Below are 22,856 nucleotides of genomic sequence, written 5' to 3'. Positions count from 1 at the left end.
ATGGAAATTAAAGCGGTTGAAAAAACAACTTGCTGGTGGTGGGAACCGAACCCACCACCTTCGCATTTCGCGTGCGATGCTCTACCAATTGAGCAACCACGGTGTTGTTTCCCCATCCACTTCCTTGGGTATTTACGTTTCCTAGTGGAACCCTGGGAGTGTTAGCCAGCGCCGCCACTCACAGACCTTGGTGGCGGACGTGGAACATCCTTTTTGCCGAAGGCGTCACGGGAACGTGATCTGTTTGGGTGAAGGCAACTGGTCAATAAACCCACATATGCTACCTGAAGGCATCAATGTTGCCGGATTCGAGACCCTCGTTATGTAATAAACGAAAAGAAAGGGGGTTAACACTCCTAGGGTTCTCTTAGGACACATAAATACCCATGAAACTGGAGGGGGAAACGGCACCGTGGTAGCTCAATTGGTAGAGCATCGCACGCGAAATGCGAAGGTTGTGGGTTCGGTTCCCACCTGCGGCAAGTTGTTTTTTCCTCCACTTTAAGTTCTAATAATTTATCGTTTCTTTATTTCATTTACTAAGCACATGTAATTTACCCTATGTAGTCCTTGGTGTCAGTGTTTGTTGGCTTCTTAAGATATGACCATATTTATATATATATATATATAAATATATGTATATATATATATGTGTGTGTATGTGTGTACACGCATTTATTTCTCAGGTGTCCCCCTTTGGGTTTTGCGAAATGCCTAGATAACCTCATGAGTTAATTCTACATTATGTAAAGCCAAATATTTGCAAAAGGGCAGCCACCCTGTGTAGCAGACGATTTCGATAGCTTATGATAACAATACTTGAAGGCCACAAGGCTATGGCGGCAATTGGGTGGGATATACCGTCAGTAACGTTTGCTGAGTTCTCATTTATCAAGCTCGATATTTAGTCAGAACACATGCACCGCTAAGATGGCTTTTATCGCATTGCGTACGTATCAAACAAAATTTATATATTTTTGCAGATACTGAAGAGGAATTCGAAGCCCAATATTTGTACACGGATTATAAAACCTGCGCAATTGTTACAGGCCCCTATGAAGGTGAAAGTAAGTAAATGGGCTTCACTCTGGCATGTAATGATTTCTTTTGTTTAAATAACCCTTCTGAAGGGCCATATGAGCTTAATTTAGAACACTAAATAAATGCAGCCGTCAGTAAGAACGAGAAACAAGGCAACAAGCCCACTAATTCTTATAATAATTTAGCCAAAATATTAGCAGTACTAGATGTCACACTCGTATTTGTAAGCTACAGCGGAATTTCCCCTCATTGTCACTGCAGGGCTTGATTGTATTGCTACAACAGTTTTATAACTCCAGAATAGCATGATGTGCATAGTGTATTACGAGCTACTGAGAAGCCTCATTGGTTCATTAGGGAAAAAAAAAGGAATGTTCCAAGGTTTCTTACATTAAATTGCTTTGGCGTACAGGGCGGTTTTGGTGCGAATACGCTGGTACAAGCCTGTTGGGTGGTTTCTGTATCCCCGCAATTGCTTGTGTAGCCCCATTCAACGTCCTCGCCTGACCTTTTCGCATGTCGTTCTGCACTTATACCACTCCTTTGTCAAAGCATTCGCCAACGGCGTGCGGAAGAGTGGCTGAATAAGCGTGTACAATTTTATTAGAATGTGTCAAGTTGTCTTTTCGCGAATAATGCAGCCGCCTATGAATAATGGCACAATGATTAAAAAGCAAAAGCTGCTCTCTGAGACGTTAAACAGGAGTGTTTTCTTCCAGTGATTGCACTGATGAGACTGGTCTACAAAACTCACTGTTGTGGTCTGCGTTAAGTTGAATATTAGGCCGCTTCAAAATGTGGAACAACCTGGCATGTAATACAGCTCAAAATGAACAGAAGTTCACGAAGGTGTCTTAAGATAAATCAGAAGGTAGGCTGTTTACGGTAGACTGTCTTGTTCAAACTAGCTGTGCAGGTGTTATTGATGTTTCAATTCAGTAAAACAAAATACCTGCACTAAATATGAATACCTCTATCGGAAGCAGCACTACACCATCACCTTCCCTGATGATGATTATGTTGATTTATTGGTATTACATTTGAAATAGGATGGCGACAGTCACCTAGCCTACTTGAGGTTATCAACAAAATATGTGGATACCTAACACTCCACCATATGGTTTATCTTCCCTGCATCTTTTCTCTAGTCCTTAAAATCTCCATAACTACTCTGTAGAGTTACCCATTTCCGTAACCAATACAATCCCATAATTTTTTTTCTTTAGTTTTTTCCCGCCAATACTATGAACGCCTCTTTCTTATTCGATCTGCTGAGCAGTTAATGTTTTCACCCGCTCCAAGTCCCAACGCCTATGGAAGGAGGATGTTATCTATGGGTGTCGCTCGGTGAATATCTTCCAATTTCATTAAAGTGTGCTGAGTGGTCTTCGGATTTTCGCTGCAGTAGGGGCATGCAGCATTATGTGACAAATATTTGCATCGCTATAGTTGTGTGCTCAGGGAGCTAGCTCAATCCTCAAATGCCAAGGCACTGTCCTTTTGCGATCATTGCAAGTAGTTCAGCAGGTAGCGTCAAGGGTACTCGAGAACTTAGAAAACGCAGAGCAGGAATAGCTGAATGCCCGAGTGGATCACGTTCGCGCAAAGCACTGGCGATCTGCCAAGCTCAGTGGTTGCGATGCGGGCATACAATAGACGCTTTAGCTGGCCTTGTCCGTACGCGCATCTTCTTCGTTACATTTACCCTCGGTGCACCAACGGATTTATCCTGACGACTTGTGACGGGGAGACAAACAGGTCATACTGTTATTTAAGGCGGTGAACGTGAACATTATCCCGTCCACGGCGTGCACGGTGGCACATGTCGGATGTCGCTGTAAGTGCCTTCATGGCATAGTTGACTGCAGAGGTGGGATCGACAACGTGCTATTGATCACCATACTTCAAGGGAAGTTTAGTTTAATCCCACATGTGGTACAAGGAACGGACGACAAGGCAAGTGTGCGGGGAGTGAAGTTTTGGTTGGTACTGCAGCCATCATGATGGCATTTTTGTCGTTGTTGATTGTCGGAGGAGAAATTTCGTGCTACACTCTTAGGCAAAGTTACACCCTTTGGCTTGCCCCTTCTGCCACACAACAATATTCATTATCTGCCTTGATGCGTTTCCTTTCTTTAACGCTGCGAGCCCGGTACTTTCCAGTAACGAACGGCACGCGTGTTATCAGCATAGAACAGTTTACAGCCTTTGGACTGCCCCTTCTGATAACTCGCGCGCCGTTCGTTACTGGAAAGTACCGGGCTCGCAGCGTTAAAGAAAGGAAACACATCAAGGCAGATAACGATTATTGTTGTGTGGCAGAAGGGGCAAGCCAAACGGTGTAACTTTGCCTAAGAGTGTAGCTGACGGCATAGCTCAGCATATTTGGTGACGGCGAAAATGGGAGCACGTTGTGATACGCCTGGTTGATGGGGTAAAACCGTGTCGATATTATGGGAAGGATTGCGCCCATACAGGACAAAATATGGGCAAAATCTCGCAGTATTTTGTGTAGCCGTGTTATATGCGTACGTGACAGTTCCAATTTTTATGATCTGATGTAACGGACATTGCGAGCATAATACAGAGAGTTGCAGCAGAACTCTTCATAAGGCTATTAGATTGAGCACGGTACGCCGTGGCGGTATGGTGAACAACGCGAAAACGCGGCATGGAGGAAGCAGCGCTTCGACCACCAGTCACAGAACCAGACGTTGTTCTTATCGCTCAACTGTTCCCGAAGTCGGCCATGACATAGGATGGAATGATGGATTAGAAAAAATGCTACGTCACTGGCGGTGTCTTCAGTTTGAGCGGTGGTTTGAGCCTGTCGTGTAATGCGATCAACTGCGACGCTGATCCATAGTTTGCCAGCGGGATTTAGTGGTAGCAGCTGGTAGTGGTAGCAGTTCGTGCCGTCGAAGGCACGAACTTGACACGTGTAAAGAAATGTTTCGGTTTTACGGGCCAAAACCACAACCTAATTATGAGGCATGAAAGTGGCCGTAATACACCATAGGCCTGATGAGAAGGGAATTTGCGGCGTTGGCAGTGCAGTCACGAATGCACACATTTTTCTACAAGGCTTTTGGACTCGCCAATAGTAACGTTGCCACCAGCGCTTATCCGTCTTGAAGACGCCTACGTGATCCCATTCTTGTGGGTGGGCGTCCAAAGACACCCACAGATCAGAACGTAAAACACTCGGGATAACAAGGCGCCACTTCCAACCATCGGGCTGATAGTTGCGTCAATGCAAGAGGTTATCCCGGACAGTGAAATGGGCAGCTCGGCGATACAGAGAACAGAAGATGGGAGAGATGCAACTGAGCAGTAAATGAGGTCCAAAATAGAGGCCAACTAGGGATTCTTGCGCTGTTCTGATGCGAAGGTATCGATGTACACGGACGCAGCGCTTCAAAGGTCGAGAGGGAAACAGTGTTGGCTGGTAGTGGCGAGCATGATAGATCGTCTACGTCAGAATGCTAGCGGCCTGAGCCGGAGACTGCATGTATGTCGTATTCTTGAATGTGAAGAGCCCACTGGGCAAGGCGTCCACACGGGACTTTTAAAGAGAGAGCATAACCAAGAAAGTGCTTGGCGCTCAGATACCACATTGAAACGCAGGTCGTTTAAACCAGGGGAAACATTCCGAGTGCCCAAATGATGGCTAGTCATTATTTGCAGCGAATCTGTTTACCTTACTGACCTGTATGAATGAGCCGTATGCGTGGTCTCATAGGGGGGGGGGGGGGGGTATCAGCGCTGTCTAACGTCCATAAAGTGAACAAAGACGATGGCAATGTATGATCTTGTAGGGGGTGTCTGGGCTGGCTAACATCCGTAAAGTGAACAGGGAGATAAAGAACAATAGTATGGCGCAGACGAAAAAAAGGAGACGAGATTTCTCTGCATGCCGGACCTGCGCAGTGGGCTAGTGCTCCCACGCTAGGCCGCCGTTGCTGCCGGCTGCGTCTACTCTCCTCTGCCCTCAATACAACGGTGCGGTACTTGTCGCCGCAAAACACGGGGATGCGCACGCGGTAGCCGCCGTAATGTGTAAGCACTGGATTGCGCATTGCAGAGGTCAGCTATTGCGACATTTGCAACTTCAACAAAAAGGGTAAAAGTGGGAAGAGCACGCATTTTGCGCATGACCAAAGAACAATCTGTGATCGCAAGCGTTTCGAAAAAAATTATGTATATGCGTATATGTGTGTACGAATGCACGATTTATAATGGAAAACCCATTTAGATAAACAGCTTCGCTGGCTTAACCGCCACGATATGCATGGTTTGGCCGAATGTTCTTTTTTTTGTGACTCTGTAATTGTGTTATGGATTGAGCTGTGCACCACTGCATTAAGCAATGACGTACTCAGAGTACCAAGATTGCGTTGTGCAAAAGTAACACCAAGGCAAATAACCCTGGCATCAGTGTGCACTTAAGTTTAGGTGGTGGGGACGGTATATGTGGTGACTGGAGAAGGCGGCGCAAGGTCACGAAACGGTGTCGCGTGCAGATGATCGGAATGATAAGTCATTGGCGCCACATATAGGTTGAGTCACAGGTGATATAACAGAGGCAAAAATTTCGAGGTCGTTTATGCTTCGCCTTTAAGAGTGGAACGTGATAGCATAGGAATATCCCTGAGTGCTTCTCACGCTTCCCGGTAACTGCAGGGTAAGTAACCCTAAGGTTTACCGGGAAACGCTTGCGGCAAACGCCATGCAAGAAGGCGGGCTTTCTTGTAGAAACGCGGCCTCTTGCATGGGCCGAGTTGCGGTGGAGGTGAGTATTATCTGGAAGTGCTTCAAGGAAGTGAGCGTGCCTCTCCGTGGGCGCCAAGATATTCACACGCCGGTGCACGTAAATGGCGTACGCCATCCCCGGTCTATGAATGGTAGAAACGCAGGAAAAGGGGGTTTGTTTTAGTTTTCACGTAACTTGTTCATGTTTCCTCGTATATTCAAATTACAATCAAAGAGCTATCATGCGTTTAGGTTGTGAGCAAGTGGTACTTTGCGATTTTGCTACATATTTTAGCTTGAGAAATACAATTGGTTCAGTAACTTTCTTACGCCCCACGGAGGGATGGCTATATGTGGTTCGAAAATATTCTTGCCGAAACAACGTTCGACGCTGGACGCTGATAAAGCACGCTGACGCCGCGATTTCTGCGACACGGGATCCTTACCGCCGTCACCTTAAAATTGCGAACAAAGCACCTTATGCAAGAATAGAGGCCAATGAAGGCACGCAGTTGTTCGAGTATCCTACCCTTTGTAAACTCTGCCTCAGCAAAACATTTAGTTGTTCTGGAAGGATTTTCTCTTGGCATACTAAGTGATCAAGGACCATAAGCTTGCTTGTGGTGAACTAATATTTTTTTCAGGATCAGTGACAAGCCTGAATTGGTCAAGCATGTTAACATTTTCTTAAGGGGAGAAGAGGCATATTGAAATCGAGGGCGAACATAACGACGCCGTTCAGGAAGCATAAAGACGTGCTTCATTTTAGGCCATGCAAAATACTGCAACGGAACAACGAAAGGACTGCTACTGTCGGTGGGACGACGAAGTCGAAGGGGACGCACAAGCCAGACGTTCCAGAGCCTTGCATTCGTCGCCGCGGCTTGTCGCTGCTGTAACCTTGTACATATTAATAATTTCTACAGGCACGTTATTCCTGTAACATATTTCTTGGTGGAGGTGCCGCGGTAAATCATCACAGTGCGCCGGATTTGTCCACCAAGCGCGTACTTTTGAAGCAGTCACCGTCTTAATAGCTCCACGATGACCAGCGAAGTGACGCTAGAGAAGCAGCGAGCGGTTCCTCTGATTCTATTGCGTCCACGAGCCGCAACTATATTTTCTGGCCTGGATGGTTTGGGTGTTGAAGAGTATCTCGACATGTACGAGCCCGTCAGGTAGCGCAATGGGCGGGACCCCACGCGGACATTAGCCAACGTAATATTTTGCCTGACCATAACGGGCGCGTGTGGTACCAGACGCACTAACAGGTCTACGCCACTGTCCTCTACTATTGTGCAGGTTTTGAGATTTAAACCCTACGTGAGGTGCCCTTGTTGTCCCTCATAAAAGTCATCAGGTCGACGGTCTCGGTTGGGGGAGCGGAGTGGGAGAAAGGTAGTGCCACGAGACAATGAATTGTCTGTTACCATGAAGGGAAGAAACAAAATAAGAGGTGCTCTAACGTCACGTTTTCAAGCCGGAAATGGAACCATGTTGGCATGCCATCTCTCTTTGACTCTGCAATCAGCTTGGCAGAGCAGGTAGGAGCGAGCTTTGAGCTTCCATTGCTACAAGCCACCGGAAGGGTGTGATGCCGAAACGCGTCAGAACAGAGCCTATCAAACCTTTCTACAAGTTTACCATTGAAGGCGTGCTCCTGTTCTTTACCGTGTCTCGTTGAAGAAGATTTAAGGACCAGCCTCCTAATTACTTGAGTGTCTCTGTGGCTGCCTGACACTCACCGCTCAAAGGCTCTAAACAAAACCGTGAAGCTTACGCAGCAAGCTCTAACATCAGCTTGTCTCGCCATGAGAATGTTCTGCGTGAAAGACAGCAGCCAAAAAAAATGTTATCTCACTTTTTAAGGGCCACGACCAGCAACGAGAAGTTCAGGCGCGTGGTTCATATGGCAATGTTGACGTTTGGGGTACGAGTCCATGAGCAAAACAGCCCGTGATTTCTGCCACACTTTCACCAACACGCCCATGATGGCCCGGGCATCTCCAACGCTTCCCTTCCTCTCCGGTCGGTCAGACGACGGCGACGAAGTAGCCAAAGGCACGCGAGAGCCTTACATCCGCCACAGGTGGTCGTTACTGCAGTAACCTTATACACAGTAATAATTTCTGAATACAACATATTCTCATAACATTGGCCATAATTTGTTCAAACATTGCCGGTGCATTACATGGTCTAAGAGGACTACATTATGTTCACATAAATCGTCAGAAGAAATGAATGGAGTAATCGGCACATGAATGAGTAAATGCTTGACCTAATGGCGGAGCGAAAACGGAAAGTGCACAAAACTCAGAGAGCTCTGCAACGAAGCATCCGGCACGTCGATAACTATTTCATCTAGGGGCTAGCCTTGTCCAAATGCTTAGCCGCATGTGAAGTGGATTGCAGACAACTCTGGGCTGAAGCGAGCTGAAATGTCAAACGTAGAGAGATGGCGGAATGTCTTTGCGGGTGATGAAGGGTTCCGAAGAGGGGAACAGGACAGATTAAGACATGCGTTGCGGCTAGTTGAAGTATCATACTTGTGTTTAAAACACAGCACTGTAAATTTAAGCCACAGAGAAGGAAAAAGCGCATACAGGCTTTCGGAGGCAGTGTCAGAGAAAATGTGAACAATGGCGGACGCGTACGGCGGTATTCAGATGTCTTCCCGAAGTACCAGCTTAGCGCGAAGAAAAGTAGCATCGTGGAAAGACACGTCACATAGAGCCACAGTACGACTGCCGCACGCGCGCATTTAACGAAGGCATTTGCTCTCGAAAGTCCCAGCCAAGTAATACGTCGTGAGAACCGGACGCTAGAACCACAAACTCAACAATTTCGAGAACGCCCTTAATAGAAACTCTTGCTGCGTATGCCGCTGAAGGCTGAGCTTGCTGAGCACTCGTTGTGCGGAGAAAAAGCGGCCAAATGGTGCAGCCACTTTTCGTGGAGCGCGAGAGAGGCGTTCGTTCACTACAGACACGGATGCTTAATTATCATAGAGCAACAGTAAGTACGCAGCGAACTGTGAGATCAACAGCGTTCGAAGCTGTCAATGGAGGACTTGTACAGATTGATGATGACACTGTTCCTGTCTCCTTAATTGTGACACTTACATTTTCTCCTGCGTGGGTGAAGGACGGCGACGCATCGGAGACAACGAGCGGCGTCACGGTGAAGGTGAACGAAGTGCAATAACGGGCGTTGGGCTGGTGGCCTGCTTGACTTATAACTAAAATAAGCGTCGTGGAAAAGTTACACGTCACCGTAGGGAGGTGTTTGCACAAAACCATTAGACATGCGGCGACAGCAGAGTCGTGCAACATTTTCGGCTTTAGCGCACGCATAACAAATGAGCGTACTGTATTGTCTGCTCGAAGGATATACAAAGGCGAGAAAAGGCTGATTGACGGGGTGATGAACGAGTGGCAATGGCCGGGAATGTATCTTAACCGAATGGTTGGCGAAGGGGTTGCGCGGCGAGGGATGCGTGATTGGAGCGGAGGCCGGCATTGCTGATGTTTTATTGGTGGAACCTCAGCAACTTGGCCTTTAATCGCGTCGGGGCGAGAAGTGTGAGAGGCGTTAGCAGCAGCTGCTGCTTTTGAGGCAACCCACCCAATCGTAGTAGGGATAGCTGTCAAGCAACTAGTTCTTGCACGAATGCTTAAATTTGTGTAAGGACGAAGGAGCGATCAGAGAGGATGCAGATAGCAGAGGGGGTCTCATCAGCCACTGAGGGGTGCCATGTCAGATCTCCCTGCCTCCTCAAATAATTATAGTTTTGACTCAACTCTATGAGCAGGGCTACAGTACATGGGTTCTTGGAGATTAACATTTGCAGAATGTCATTGGCAATGCATTTCAATATGCGTTTGACTTTTAAATTTTCAGAAATAGAAGCATCCACACGTTTGCATCGGTCTAGAACCTCTTCAACGTGACTCGTGAATGTCTCACTCAGTTGTCGCGCTCGCTGTCTTGACCACTCCCCGGTGCCCAACTTGCGGATGGTGGGGTGGCCGAAACTTTAGCGAAGTTGGACTTGAAGGCTAGTCAGGACTGAATGTCGGTTTCGTGATATTTATATGACTCATGAGACACGCCTTCAAGGTAGAGAATGACGTTATTTAACTTGGTATTGACCCATCGATTGTGAAGGGTGACCCGTTCGTACGAAGACAACTAGTCGACGATGTGATGCTCACAGGTACCGCTAAATACCGCTGGATCTCTGTACCGTAGAGCGCCGGAGGCATGACTGGTAGCTGATACTGGGACCAGAGTTTCGGGGTGCAGTTGAGTCTAAAGACCCAGCACATGAAACAATTGTAAAAGGTTGTGTTGAACAGTTAAGCGGGTTGCGTCAAGCGTAACCGAGAAGACAGACGACGCAGAGCAGGAACAGCTGGATGCATGTGCAGCTATCACTCCTGCCAAACACTAGCGATCCAGCTGGCTGACCGGTCGCACTGCAGGTATCGTATAAACGGTTCAGGGGGCCTTGTCCGTGCGCTCTTCTTCATTAAATTACACAGATTTTCGCATTTATCTTTCTTGCAATTCTTGTAAATCTCTATGGTCTCTTTAGTTTCCGTCCTCTGCATCTCATATACTGTCACCTTTTGTTTGCGATGAGTCCTGCCTGCCTAATAAAATTCTCCGTTGTCCTGCGCTAGGCTGGCATCTCTCTGGACCTCTTTCTCTTTTCTGTCCCCATGCTTGCGAGGCGCAGATATTTGTGTGCTTTACCGCCCATTTATTGCTACCATGTTACTGAGATATTATTAAAAACCAGCTTTGTTTCGGGGTTCTCCGACTTCGAACGAGGCCCAAGCCTTGTCACCCGCACCTGCCGCTTTTGTGGGTCTATCGTGCGTCTCCAAGGCCAAGAGGCCTACCTATCTTTGGCTACATTCCGACTTTGCCAAGATGTGGTATTTTAAGCTCAAAATTCAATTGTCAGGCCGGTATGATTACCTGCTTTCCATGTTCATCAAATGACCCCATATTTACTGCACCCCAAAGTGTTCCGTTCCATTATTGCTTCATTCCGCTACCCCGTTCTTTCCTTTACTGTCTTGGAGAATGGTTGAGTAGGTTGTTTTTATGTATATATACAGTACCAGTATTTATATTGATTAACTTTGGTTGTGACTGGCTGTGGAATTTATGTCATTTAATTACAGCCCGTGCAGATAACAATTCCTTATTTATATGTGCTAATCTAAAGCCGACATTTTTCACAGAGCTGACATGAATATAAAAAATTTGTAAATATATCTAGTTGTCCTCTCCCCAGGCGGCACGTCAGGTTGGGCCAACGTTGGAAACATATTGGCACTTCTTGGCCCAATGATGGCCCAAGATTAACAGCGTGGTTCCAATATTGGCAGTGCCATTCTGGTTCCTGGCCCAATGTTGGCCTAAGGTTAACAGCGTGGCGCCAATATTGGCTGTGCCATTCTGATAGAGATCCAATGTTGGCCCACTTTACACAGTAAGTAAACAATATTGGCTGTGCCATTCTGAGAGAGATCCAATGTTGGCCCACTTTACACAGTCAGTAAACAATATTGGCTGTGCCATTCTGATATAGATCCAATGTTGGCCCACTTTACACAGTAAGTAAACAATATTGGCTGTGCCATTCTGATAGAGATCCAATGTTGGTCCACTTTACACAGTCAGTAAACAATATTGGCACTGCCGTTCAACAAGGCGGGAATTATTGGACCGACTTTGGTATGGATTTGCCAATATGGGTTAGTAGTTGGCTTTCTTTGGAGGACATTGGCCCGTAATAAGCTAATTTTCGCCTTGTCGGCTTTTAGTGCTCTACGACTTGCTGAGATTGAACAACGTGTTTTGAAAACTAACGCACTGATCACAGGCACACTGCGCAGGAACCAAAAATATGTTCTCCCATGTCAACTCCATGAATGGTACACCGCCATTATTGCACTTCTCCTTTACCGAAATGTGTCCCCTAAAGAGAAAAGCCAGTGTACCACGTAGCAAGCAGGGGAAGTCGCATAAATTTAGCCACTGCTTTATTGATCGTGAATAAGAACTTGAGCTTTCCATAAGAAGCAACGGTATTGCGAATTTGCCTGCGCACTGTATTTTATGCATGTACGCTCCGCGGCTTTAGTGGGTCAGGATTCTGAGGAGAATCGAGAATTACAGTGCCTCAGAGCTGATGGAACCGTTTTATATTGGATCGAGATGGAGCGCATATGCATTAGTGAAACTATTGTTTGTTTGTTTAGCATGCATGGCATGTTGCGGCGACATCATGCTCCTATTCTAATATATTTGTTTGTTCGTGCATGCGTAGTAAGCTTCTTGTATGAATGCTTCTGACAGAAAAAAAATTAATTGCACGTTTTGGCATTTGCGTGTCAACAACCTCTTGTCTTTGCCTTTAGTAGGCACGGCGCATTCCGGATTTTTTTTTTCGGCCTAGCTTTCCGTCCTTCAGCCCCCCCTTGCCTCTCCTTCACGCACCCAGGTGAGCCTGGTCAATGCTGTCAGTCAAGCGTTCAGACAGCCATAAGCTGCTGTGTCGAATTGGGTGCTCTGGGAAGCATGGGGGAAAGCGGCGGGGTCACTATTGTCCTCCTTGTCACCCTCCATCGCTGCCACCCCAAAACCCGTTCGGGCTAGGTCCAGCGGGGGAAAGTGGCGTTTACGCCGTATTCTTCGTTCACCCTTTCCTTTCACTCTTTCTTTCTACGTGTCGCTAGCACGCCGACTGGGTGCAACACCACCTGAGTGCTTGCCGTCCGTTCTTGCCAGCGCACTCCTCTCGTGAAAAATGCTCGCTTGCTGTCGTCATTCCTACTGAGAAGCCTACATCTTGAAATACGCACCAATGTGGCCACGAATTTTTGTGAGTGTTAGAATTAATATAGGCGACACAACAATTAGAAAAGAAGTCGGCGCTCGTGGGCACCGTCTTCGATGTGGGATGAACTCAGATACAAAGAAGCATGGATCATACAATGGTGAGTGCATTTGTTTTGCCCATGTTATAAGTTTTATCAGAAGCAATATCAGCCAAGCTATATCACCCAAGCAATATCACGCGGTATATATATTACTGAAACAGGCCTGGCTAATGTAGAATGCCTGTAATTAAATAGCTCTTTTTTTTGCAGCCTTTGAATAGTGCCTGGAGTAGAACCACGTGTAAATCTCTGTGAATTTCACCCAAATTCTAGGACTAAGATTTCATCAAGCCACGCGTGCGGCCTGATCCTGCTAGTGATACCGAGGAACCACGCTTCTTCTCACTGGTATAGGTCAAGCATCATTTCCAGCTGACAGTATTTCTTTCTTTTCGAATAAATGCTTCTTTTACTAGTGTTTCTTGACGGAACTTCTCGGTTTCCACATTAAAAATTTCGCACGAAGGCCGCATTGTGTCTACACTGTCTGATACTAGGCTTTTTGTGCTGCAGCAGGTTTTGCTGCAATTTTTAATTTTAAAGTGTTACGCTGACTAAGTGTGAGCTGTAAACAAAGCGGACTGCGCATTTTATGTCTGTTCTAAGTGTTACGTTACATGTTGTACAAGGTATGCCATATATGTCGAAATATTAGGAAGTGTTACTTGACAAATCTCTTGCAAGAAAGTTTCTTGATTCACTCCTTCGAACTCTCTGCTCATACTTATAATATTGTTGCAGTATGGCGATTTTTCAAATGAAAACTCTCCATCATAGATTTGTCATACCAACATCTCTGACATTGTTTCTTTTCATTTTGCAGTGCAAACATTTCCTCCAAGTAATGGTGAAGTGGCTATCGGATATGGTGGCAATATCAACGAAACCACCGCGTTATCGTGGTCCTCGGGGGCCTGATAAGCCTGCTGTCATCCAAGCACTGACAAACCTGCCTACCGACGTCAGCTCCATGCCCTGAAGCCCCTGGCCAGCCCACCGTCCTCGGCACCTTGCCCAATTCCTATCCTGAGGGCAGTGCCTGTAAATAAACTGTTTGAAGATAACCGAGCGTCACCCATCTAGGTCCACGGAAAATGCCTGTTTGTGAAAATTTATTCGCAAATAAACTGTCATAAACGTCAATTCCAGTATTCTTTTATTATTATTTGCAGTCATATATGATTTCTGCTTCTTGACATCTTTTTGTCGAGCTTTCCTAGCTACTATTGAGGAAGAGAGTAAGGGGACAATTGCTACAAAAAATGCCGCTAGCAAAATGTTTGCGGTAAGAATATGTGCGTGCTCTAAAGCCAGCATATCTAGAATAGTTCAGGAGAACATTCATTTGGGCTAGATGGTGCATACTTGAATAAGGAAGGAACAGCGCCAACTAAGACGAACACAAGAGGGGAGAACGACACAGGACGTTCGTTCGTTCTCCCGTCTTGTGATCGTCTTAGTTGGCGCTGTTCCTTCCTAATTCAAATATCTAGAATATTCGTCATGCAAAGGGCATTGGCTCAAAGCTGGCATTAATATTGGTAACGATATGGCTCAACACTGGTCCTACGCTGGCAGCACGATGGCTGCTGCATTGGCATAACATTGGCCCAATCTTGGCTTTAACGCTGGTCCTACGATGGCTGTTGCATTGGCATAACATTGGTCCAATCTTGGCTTTAAGGCTGGTCCTACGCTGGCAGCACGATGGCTGCTGCATTGGCATAACATTGGCCCAATCTTGGCTTTAACGCTGGTCCTACGATGGCTGCTGCATTGGCATAACATTGGTCCAATCTTGGCTTTAACGCTGGTCCTACGCTGGCAGCACAATGGCTGCTGCATTGGCATAACATTGGTCCAATCTTGGCTTGAACGCTGGGCCAACATTGGATTGGGTTGCACTTTGCCAATATGCCAACATTGGTCCAACATTGGTACCAATTTCTGCCAGCATTGGGCCATGGTTGGACCAATGCTGGTGTGCTGCCTGGGTCGTACCATTATGTTATCCGCCTACATCAGCCCAGGGACCGTCTCTTAGACAATTTGCCCACTTCAGATGTGAGATAGATCAAAACCTAATTCAGTGCACTCCCTTACAAAAATCATTGCAGACTTGCTGCAGAAATTCTGCATACCCCGAGTCACCCGGGATGCAGAATATCTGAAGACAGGTGACAGACTTTCTGTCACCCCCTGTCACCTCCCAGCGCCCAATTGGTACACCCTTTCTGCAGAAATTCTGCATACCCCGAGTCACCCGGGATGCAGAATATCTGAAGACAGGTGACAGACTTTTTGTCACCCCCTGTCACCTCCCAGCACCCAATTGGTACACCCTTTCTGCAGAAATTTTGCATACTCCGAGTCACCCGGGATGCAGAATATCTGAAGACAGGTGACAGACTTTCTGTCACTCCCTGTCACCTCCCAGCGCCCAATCGGTACACCCTTTCTGCAGAAAGTCTGCTCAATCTGTGTAGCTGCAGGATAAAGCATTTCTGCAGAAAGTCTGTCGAGATTGTGGTCACAGGATTACAGCATTTAGGCAGACATTATATAGAATTTCTGTAGCCCCACTATGGGGAACTGGCATGCATGCATGCAATAAAATAACAGACGCAATAGTATTCTTTGCACATTTTATTTGTCTCCGATTTCTTCCGGGCTGCTTGGTTGGGACCAAGAATATCGCTTCCAAGGAATGAAGTAGAGAGTACCGACATCTCATGTGAGTGGCACTGACCGCCTTGCACACACCTTGTCACAGCATGCAAATCAGATGCTTTGACGCGCTGTTCAGCCTGCAGAAGTGCCGCAGGCTCCCAAGTGGTGTAGATTCCTCTGGCTCACAAAATCGTGACATCCCTAAACAAGAAGAAATGTTCAGTTTACTGTAAAGTTAACCCTGCTGAAACTGTAAACTTGTGACATTGTGAAAAGTCTCGTACAAACAGCTACATGAAGCTGCATGGTTGCACAAATACCCCATTATTACATCACAGGCAGTTAACATGTAAATGGAACTGGAGCAAACATGAATCTACTATAAAAAACTTCACACAAACGCACGTCTGTACCAAGTCAAATGCGAATTGCACAACCAGAAAACTCGTTAACACATGATAAGCGTTCGAAAACCTAATTTATTTATGCGGTGCAACAAAGCCCTGCCCCAAAGGACGATGCATTGAAAAAGAACAGACTCCCTCTTTTTCAGGTGAGAAAACAATTTTTTCCATTAAAGATAGATACTGTTGTTGAAATCTCGGAACCATTTACAAATACACGAAAACACATGACACCCAACGCAAGAAATACAGGCTGTCTGAAGACACTATATATAAATAAAAGAACTTGCATACAAGCTAAAATCTGGCCATGCGTCGTACACAGCAATCGGGTGCCATCTCGCGCAGCCGTTAGCTTTGAAGACGACGAATCGACGTACCTCTAGAAATGGCTATACGATTTCTCGCTGAAAAATTACGTACAGAAATAGTAACTTTCCCTGCTTGAATTTTTGCGCCTATTCAAATCAAGCAGTCCCCGGCGCAAGGAAACTTCACAGCAGAAAGCAAATAATCGATAGATTTTGGCAACATCACGTTTTAGGGCAATTTTCATCAAACTTCGCTAAATGCGCCCTGCGACAAGAACGAACATTCGAAAAGCACGATCATTTTTGTCACGTTACTAATCACCTTGTTACTCGTACAGAAATGCCCACTTCACGGACTACAAGAACGCGCGCACGCGCCGGACTTACCTTTCTAGGCCTGCTCGGTAAACGAGTCTCCGTGACAGCTGCTGCCACATCGCACAGGTACCGCAGAAAGGACAGTCGGTGCACGGTGCCTCCAGCGTCAACAGCGTAGAATTGCAGATGAACTACAGCACGTGATAGCACAACTTTCAAAAAATTCTTCCGCGCACTGTGATGGAATGCGAGCGCAGCGAGAGTGCCATCGGCTTTTCATGAGCCGGTAACAAAGAAAGCGCGACCGGGTCATAACTACGATAATTGGCATCGGCACACCACACGGAAAACACTGAGAGCTACCTTATGCAGTCACAGGGGTTTTGGATCATTAATACACACAAAAATCGCCACAATTCCTCTCGGCACGGCATGTTCACTACCTCATCGGTCGCCGTCAATGCGGCGTGCACATGGCGTGCACGCGTGCACGCCGTGATTTGTCGGTGACCAGGTGCAGACGGGAATATATACTCACCCGTAATTTTACCGGTGCTCGCGGCCAGCGCCTCCTGGGGGCCGGCGCCGAAAGCAACCACGCAGTCGGTGGTCGGATGGATGGTGTCAGCGTCGCGCGGTGCATATGTCCTTTAATTCAGGCTGCGGTTCGAGCCATAGTATAACTGCTGCGTTTAATGTACGTTATGTAACACGCCAGTATTACCTTATTACCTTATTAATTATTATTTATCTATTTTAATGTCTTATTTTATTTTTATTATTTTATAATTATTAATTACCTTATTTCAATTAGTATTAAATAATTGATTTATATAACTGCCATTATCAGACTGTTCTTGTAGCAATCAGTGACAAAGTTTTCAAAATGTTAAAATGGCAAAACAGAGCGCAATGATAAAATGTGTCATGGTTCAGGATGCGCAGACGTGTGTGTGTGTGTGTTTGTGTGTGTGTGTGCTTGTGTGCGTGTGTGATTCGTGGGTGGCTGAAAGGTGAAGCCGATTTAACTGTTACAAAATGTGTCATGTAGAATATATATATATATATATATATATATAATGTATATTTATATATTTGGCATGCATATTACATACAAGTCTACTTACTTGCCGTCCACACAGTGTCTGCAGACAATATGCAGACAATCTGTAGACTAGCTCTACATGGAGGTGACTGGTGGGTGACTCATGGGTGACTGAAAGGTCAGACCTATTTAACCGTAATTATAAAATGTGTCATGGTTTAGAATATGTATATATATGCGTTTATATATAGATATACATCTACACACACACACACACTCGCTGGGCATGCATATTACAGACAAGTCTACTTGCAGTCCACACGGTGTCTGCAGACATTCTGCAGACTAGGTCTACGTGGAGGTGACTGGTGGGTGACTCAAGGGTGACTGAAAGGTCAGACCCATTGAACCGTAATTATAAAATGTGTCATGGTTCAGAATATGTATATATATGCGTTTATATATAGATATACATCTACACACACACACACACTCGCTGGGCATGCATATTACAGACAAGTCTACTTGCAGTCCGCACGGTGTCTGCAGACATTCTGCAGACTAGGTCTCCGTGGAGGTGACTGGTGGGTGACTCAAGGGTGACTGAAATGTCAGACCTATTGAACCATAATTATAAAATGTGTCATGGTTCAGAATATGTATATATATATGCGTTTATATATAGATATACATCTACACACACACACACACACTCGCTGGGCATGCATATTACAGACAAGTCTACTTGCAGTCCGCACGGTGTCTGCAGACATTGTGCAGACTAGGTCTACGTGGAGGTGACTGGTGGGTGACTCATGGGTGACTGAAAGGTCAAAACTATTCAACCGTAATTATAAAATATGTCATGGTTCAGAATATGTATGTATATATAGATACATATACATATTTACACACACACTCACTGGGCACGCATATTACAGACAAGTCTACTTGCAGTCCGCATGGTGTCTGCAGACATTCTGCAGACTAGCTCTACATGGAGGTGACTGGTGGGTGACTCATGGGTGACTGAAAGGTCAAAACTATTCAACCGTAATTATAAAATATGTCATGGTGCAGAATATGTATGTATATATAGATACATATACATATTTACACACACACTCACTGGGCACGCATATTACAGACAAGTCTACTTGCAGTCCGCACGGTGTCTGCAGACAATCTGCGGACTTATTCTACAGAAAGGTCGAGTCTACAGATAGGTGACAGGGGTGACTGATAGGTGACTCATGAGTGACTGGAAGGTCAAACCGATTTTTGTAAGGGCTCTAATTTTCTTTCTATGCCATTGCCAGAGGATCTGAACACCAATGGAGACGGAGGGGCTATTTCTTTCAGTTCAGGCTGAGTTTTTACTACAACCTTGCACTTTCGGTTCTCGCATAAGATTTGTGCTCGGTATGTCTCCATAAGAAGCTCCTGCTGCATCAGATTTCCTGCTGCAAGTCTCTATCTACGTTACCATAAGGCCCCTTCTAATCTCGGTGTTCATCGCCGATCGGCGGCGAGCGCCTGAAGTAGGCCCTGCCAGCGGCACACTGTTTGATCGCGCATATCGGCGCGCAAGAAGGTAGATTAGAGGCGATGATCTGAGTTGAAAGCTCTAAAATGCACTAGCAGTAAAAGTAACGCACTGTTTGAAGGGAAGCTCGTGCAGAACGTAATGCAACATAATCCCTGTTTATATATTCATCCTCTCCTAAACGTTTATATCGCCTACCAGATGTAAGTTCTTGATTTACCTCTTCTTTCAGGGTGCCTACTACTGGTGTCCAAGGATATGGCAGAAGACGTACCAGACTCCTGCTTAGCAAATTTTGCAGACATGTGTGGTGTGTCAGACAACTTGTACAGCAAAGAGCTGTGTCCGGATGACGAATAATACATTTCGAGTGCTGCATCTCAGTTTGTAGGGTTAAGTCGCGAAGTTCGGTTCTGTTACTTGCACCGAAGCTCATTTATTCACTTTTATTGCAGCTTCGCTCTTTTTCTAGCACACATTTTAGCTGAATCCATTCGCTTTTAAAGCCGAAGAATCGACGGGCATACGTGCAGTGGCAATATTGCCGAAGCTGGTGATTCGCCGGGAGTTTACAATTTCCTGAAGCTGTTTATAGACGGCAGCACTTATCTTCTCTGAAGATGCTTGGATATATTACCGATAGATTACAGTACTATGCTGTGTCGTTTGAACGCACTTTTTTTAGGTTTTCGTTTTTTTGTGATGGTGTAAGGCGGCAGAAGGAATTGCAGCGTCTTGTGGACGACGTGCTCTCTCCGAGCTTGACATATTGGATATCTTCTTTGATAGCGACAGGGATGGCCAGCCTCAAGCCAATGTGAGGTGTGTAAGGATAAAGGAAAAAAAATTTAAAGCCGCCGCTGGGAGTGCGAAAAATGCGGTGCTGCTCTTCACATGCCTGAGTACTTCAAGATTTTTCACTTTCGGTGAAAAAAATGCTTGGTACGGATGACCCGCACGCTCGAGCGCGGCGGGCGGCAGCGAATGGGGTAAAAACAAGGCGACAATTGTGAGCAACAAAGCAGATTTGCATAAACACTTTTTGAAGTCATCTTCGTATAAAAAGGGGGTGGTATTTCAGGTTCAAACTAACGTTTAATACGAATGGATTGCGAAATGGCCTGGAAAATTGTCATTCTGTTGAACCTGCTATAAAAGGGGAATATCTACAAGAAACCTAACGTTTTTATCAATCAATGATGGCATTTCCTACGGTGCCAAAATGAAGAATATACATCACCTCAATAAGGTGAAAAAAGTGGAACACTGACAAAGTCAAAAAATTTCTGAAAAGTTAAACAATGTTTTGGCTCCCACACGGGAGCCTTGTTTAAAATTTGTCCAGAAAAGCGATATGAGACTACGTTAAGCGAATTGTCTCGCATTTCTATGTTGACCTCATCCGCTTTCCTTTGTCTTGTGTAAAGTGCTTATGCTTACTTAGGGCATCTGGTGAACAAGGTGAGCCAAACGCCTTTTATGTTCCACGAATATTTTTCTTGGTCAGTGTTCCCCCCTTTTTACATGCCTTTTGCCGACCAGGCGTCAAATCCGTCAAGACCTAGATTTGGTCACCTACAAACGAACGCATGAATATATGAGAAGACCGGGATTGACCAACTCTAAAGCTCTTTTTTATTCCCAAAAAGGAAACGCGCCAGCTCAAGCGCCAGGAAGCATCTGAAGATCAGTAATGATGGTGGCTATGTACATATGAAAACGATGAAGTGCACTATAGTGCTTACAATATACATACAGGGCAAACACTTCTTCGGCAGTGTGATGTTCGCAGATGCATAAAACGGCCAAGGCATGGTCACTTATTCCTTCCTTGGTTATCAGTGTAACTGCGGGTACTCTGGCCGTTGTGGTTAGACATACAAAAAACTGCACTTTTAGCGCTCGTTTTAATCGGAATTTCAATTTGAAATTGCTGCCTATAGGCTCCTCCCACCAACCGCTAATGCCAATTGGGCATGGTTTTATTTATCCGCAGTGAAGACCAGCACTGTATTCTGCTGGGAACAAACTCCGAAACCATCTTCTCTCCGTGTTAAGACAGTGTGTGCCTTCCACTCTGCGCGCAATAGCAACAACCATTGTTGGTGATATCCTCCCGAGGAAGCAAGCAATGGCTGCCTTATATTTTGGCGGCGCATTGCGGCCGTAATGCTTTCGCTAGTTAGATAAAAACAGCACGAATCACATGACTTCGATATGCAAATGCAAAAATTATACCAAACACGGGATGGTGTACCCCAGCTGGTACGAGGACTTCTTTCATGCTCTTGCAGTCTCTTCCGGTGCTTTGAAATTCGCTTTCGTTACTACAGGGAGCTGTTCTCATGCCTCCGATCTGGATTCCTTAGCGTTGCCAGACTGCTCTATGCTTTAGATACGATTTAAAAAAAAAAGCTGAGACACGAATTGTGTACCATACAAAGTGCGTTCGAATATTGATAACTAGCTGGGGTACACTTACCTTTTTACTTGCAATGCATATTTCAGGCTTGAAAACGTGGTCTGACCGCCGATTTAAATTTGAAATGACGGGAAGTGAACAGGTAAATATAGGTAATGAACAGGTGAAAAACACAGTAGTAAAAGAATGAAAGAGCAAAACTAAGTTTTTATTGAGCGAACGTGTGTGCACAAGAGCAGGCTAGACCCAAGCATAACGATAGCTGCGAACACTGTCGGCGATAGTTGAAATCTGATCAGTGAGTCAAACTCACTGGCATAATCGCTGGTGCCCGCTTGTCTTCAGAAAAGTATTGCACAAGTGGTGTCGTCCATGCTGTCTGATTATAAATAGTTCCTGGAATACGTACACAACAAATGGAATTAAGGATACCATTCGAGTTAGTAACAAATCATACAGGCGCGCCTTGAGGTGATAATATTAGCGGGTCGAATGCAGTCCCAGGGGAATAGATAATTAAGTACATGTGTCAATATATGCGGGCTAATGGCGCAAGGTTTAATTATGGCAAAATACTGTCAACTAGACGACATAAAGCAGCCTTCAAATGAGAAGTCACACTCAAAATTAAACGATACAGTAACTTTCTCATCTGGCAGTACATGTTGAGAGTGAATGGGTTCCAAGAACTTGTTTATTGGGAATCGATCTATGTCAGTGTGTGTTGCATTTGTACACAGCCGCATCCTTCCCCAAAGCCGTCCGCATGTGTATTTGGGGCATCACGTGAGTCTTAATAAAACAAGCAATTTCCCAGGCGTGTCCTTCTTTCAAGATTGATCTGTGATTACCTTCGTGGAGGTGTTACTGAATGCAATGTTATCGCTGTCGCACACGACTATGCTGCCTTGCAGAAAGCCTTTCGCACATTGTCGTCTCTGCGAGTGCGAGAACAGAACGCTGTTTAATCAGACTGAACGTATGTCGTACGTCGCCATACACTAGCCTGCTGTCCTGTGCGGTTCACGCGGCCACCCGATGTCCGTTTTCGAACTCTATTGAAAGATATCACCAGTAGCCAGCACTTTACTATGGTGTCCAGGCCTAGAGTGGAGGTTGTAGGTGCGGTCTGTAGCGCGGTAAAAGCAGCCAGTGACATATTCAACTCAACCGTAGCTCTGTTTCCTATTGAAGATCTCCTTTTAGTAGGTTTTTAATATTATATTTAATGATGTTCACTGCCCTATATTTTCAGCTTAAAGTGACTATAGGTGCCATGTACGATACTTTATATCTTTAGAGCTTTCTCTCCAAGGAAGAAATATATTGTATGTATAGAAATCGAAACATAAAACAAGAAATTAAGAATGCTTCACTGCAATAATAGT

General features: G+C 45.5%; 1 protein-coding gene across 4 annotated transcripts in view; it reads left to right on the top strand.

The window, feature by feature from the left end:
- Nucleotides 1–22,269, top strand: part of LOC135896857 (uncharacterized) — a 102,837-nt gene extending 80,568 nt beyond the window's left edge. For all 4 annotated transcript variants that reach the window (XR_010562833.1, XM_065425361.1, XM_065425360.1 and 1 more), the window contains 2 exons: nt 984–1,067; nt 19,279–22,269. Coding sequence is in view for 3 of the 4 variants with exons in the window: in XM_065425361.1 (XP_065281433.1) it covers nt 984–1,067; nt 19,279–19,406 (212 nt within the window). In the remaining variant the exon portion in view is untranslated. The remainder of the gene's footprint in view (nt 1–983; nt 1,068–19,278) is intronic.
- Nucleotides 22,270–22,856: the final 587 nt, after the last annotated feature.

This window comes from Dermacentor albipictus, chromosome 5 (assembly GCF_038994185.2).
Source record: "Dermacentor albipictus isolate Rhodes 1998 colony chromosome 5, USDA_Dalb.pri_finalv2, whole genome shotgun sequence".
Classification (NCBI taxonomy): Eukaryota; Metazoa; Arthropoda; class Arachnida; order Ixodida; family Ixodidae; genus Dermacentor; species Dermacentor albipictus.
This window is presented reverse-complemented; position numbering and strand designations above follow the sequence as displayed.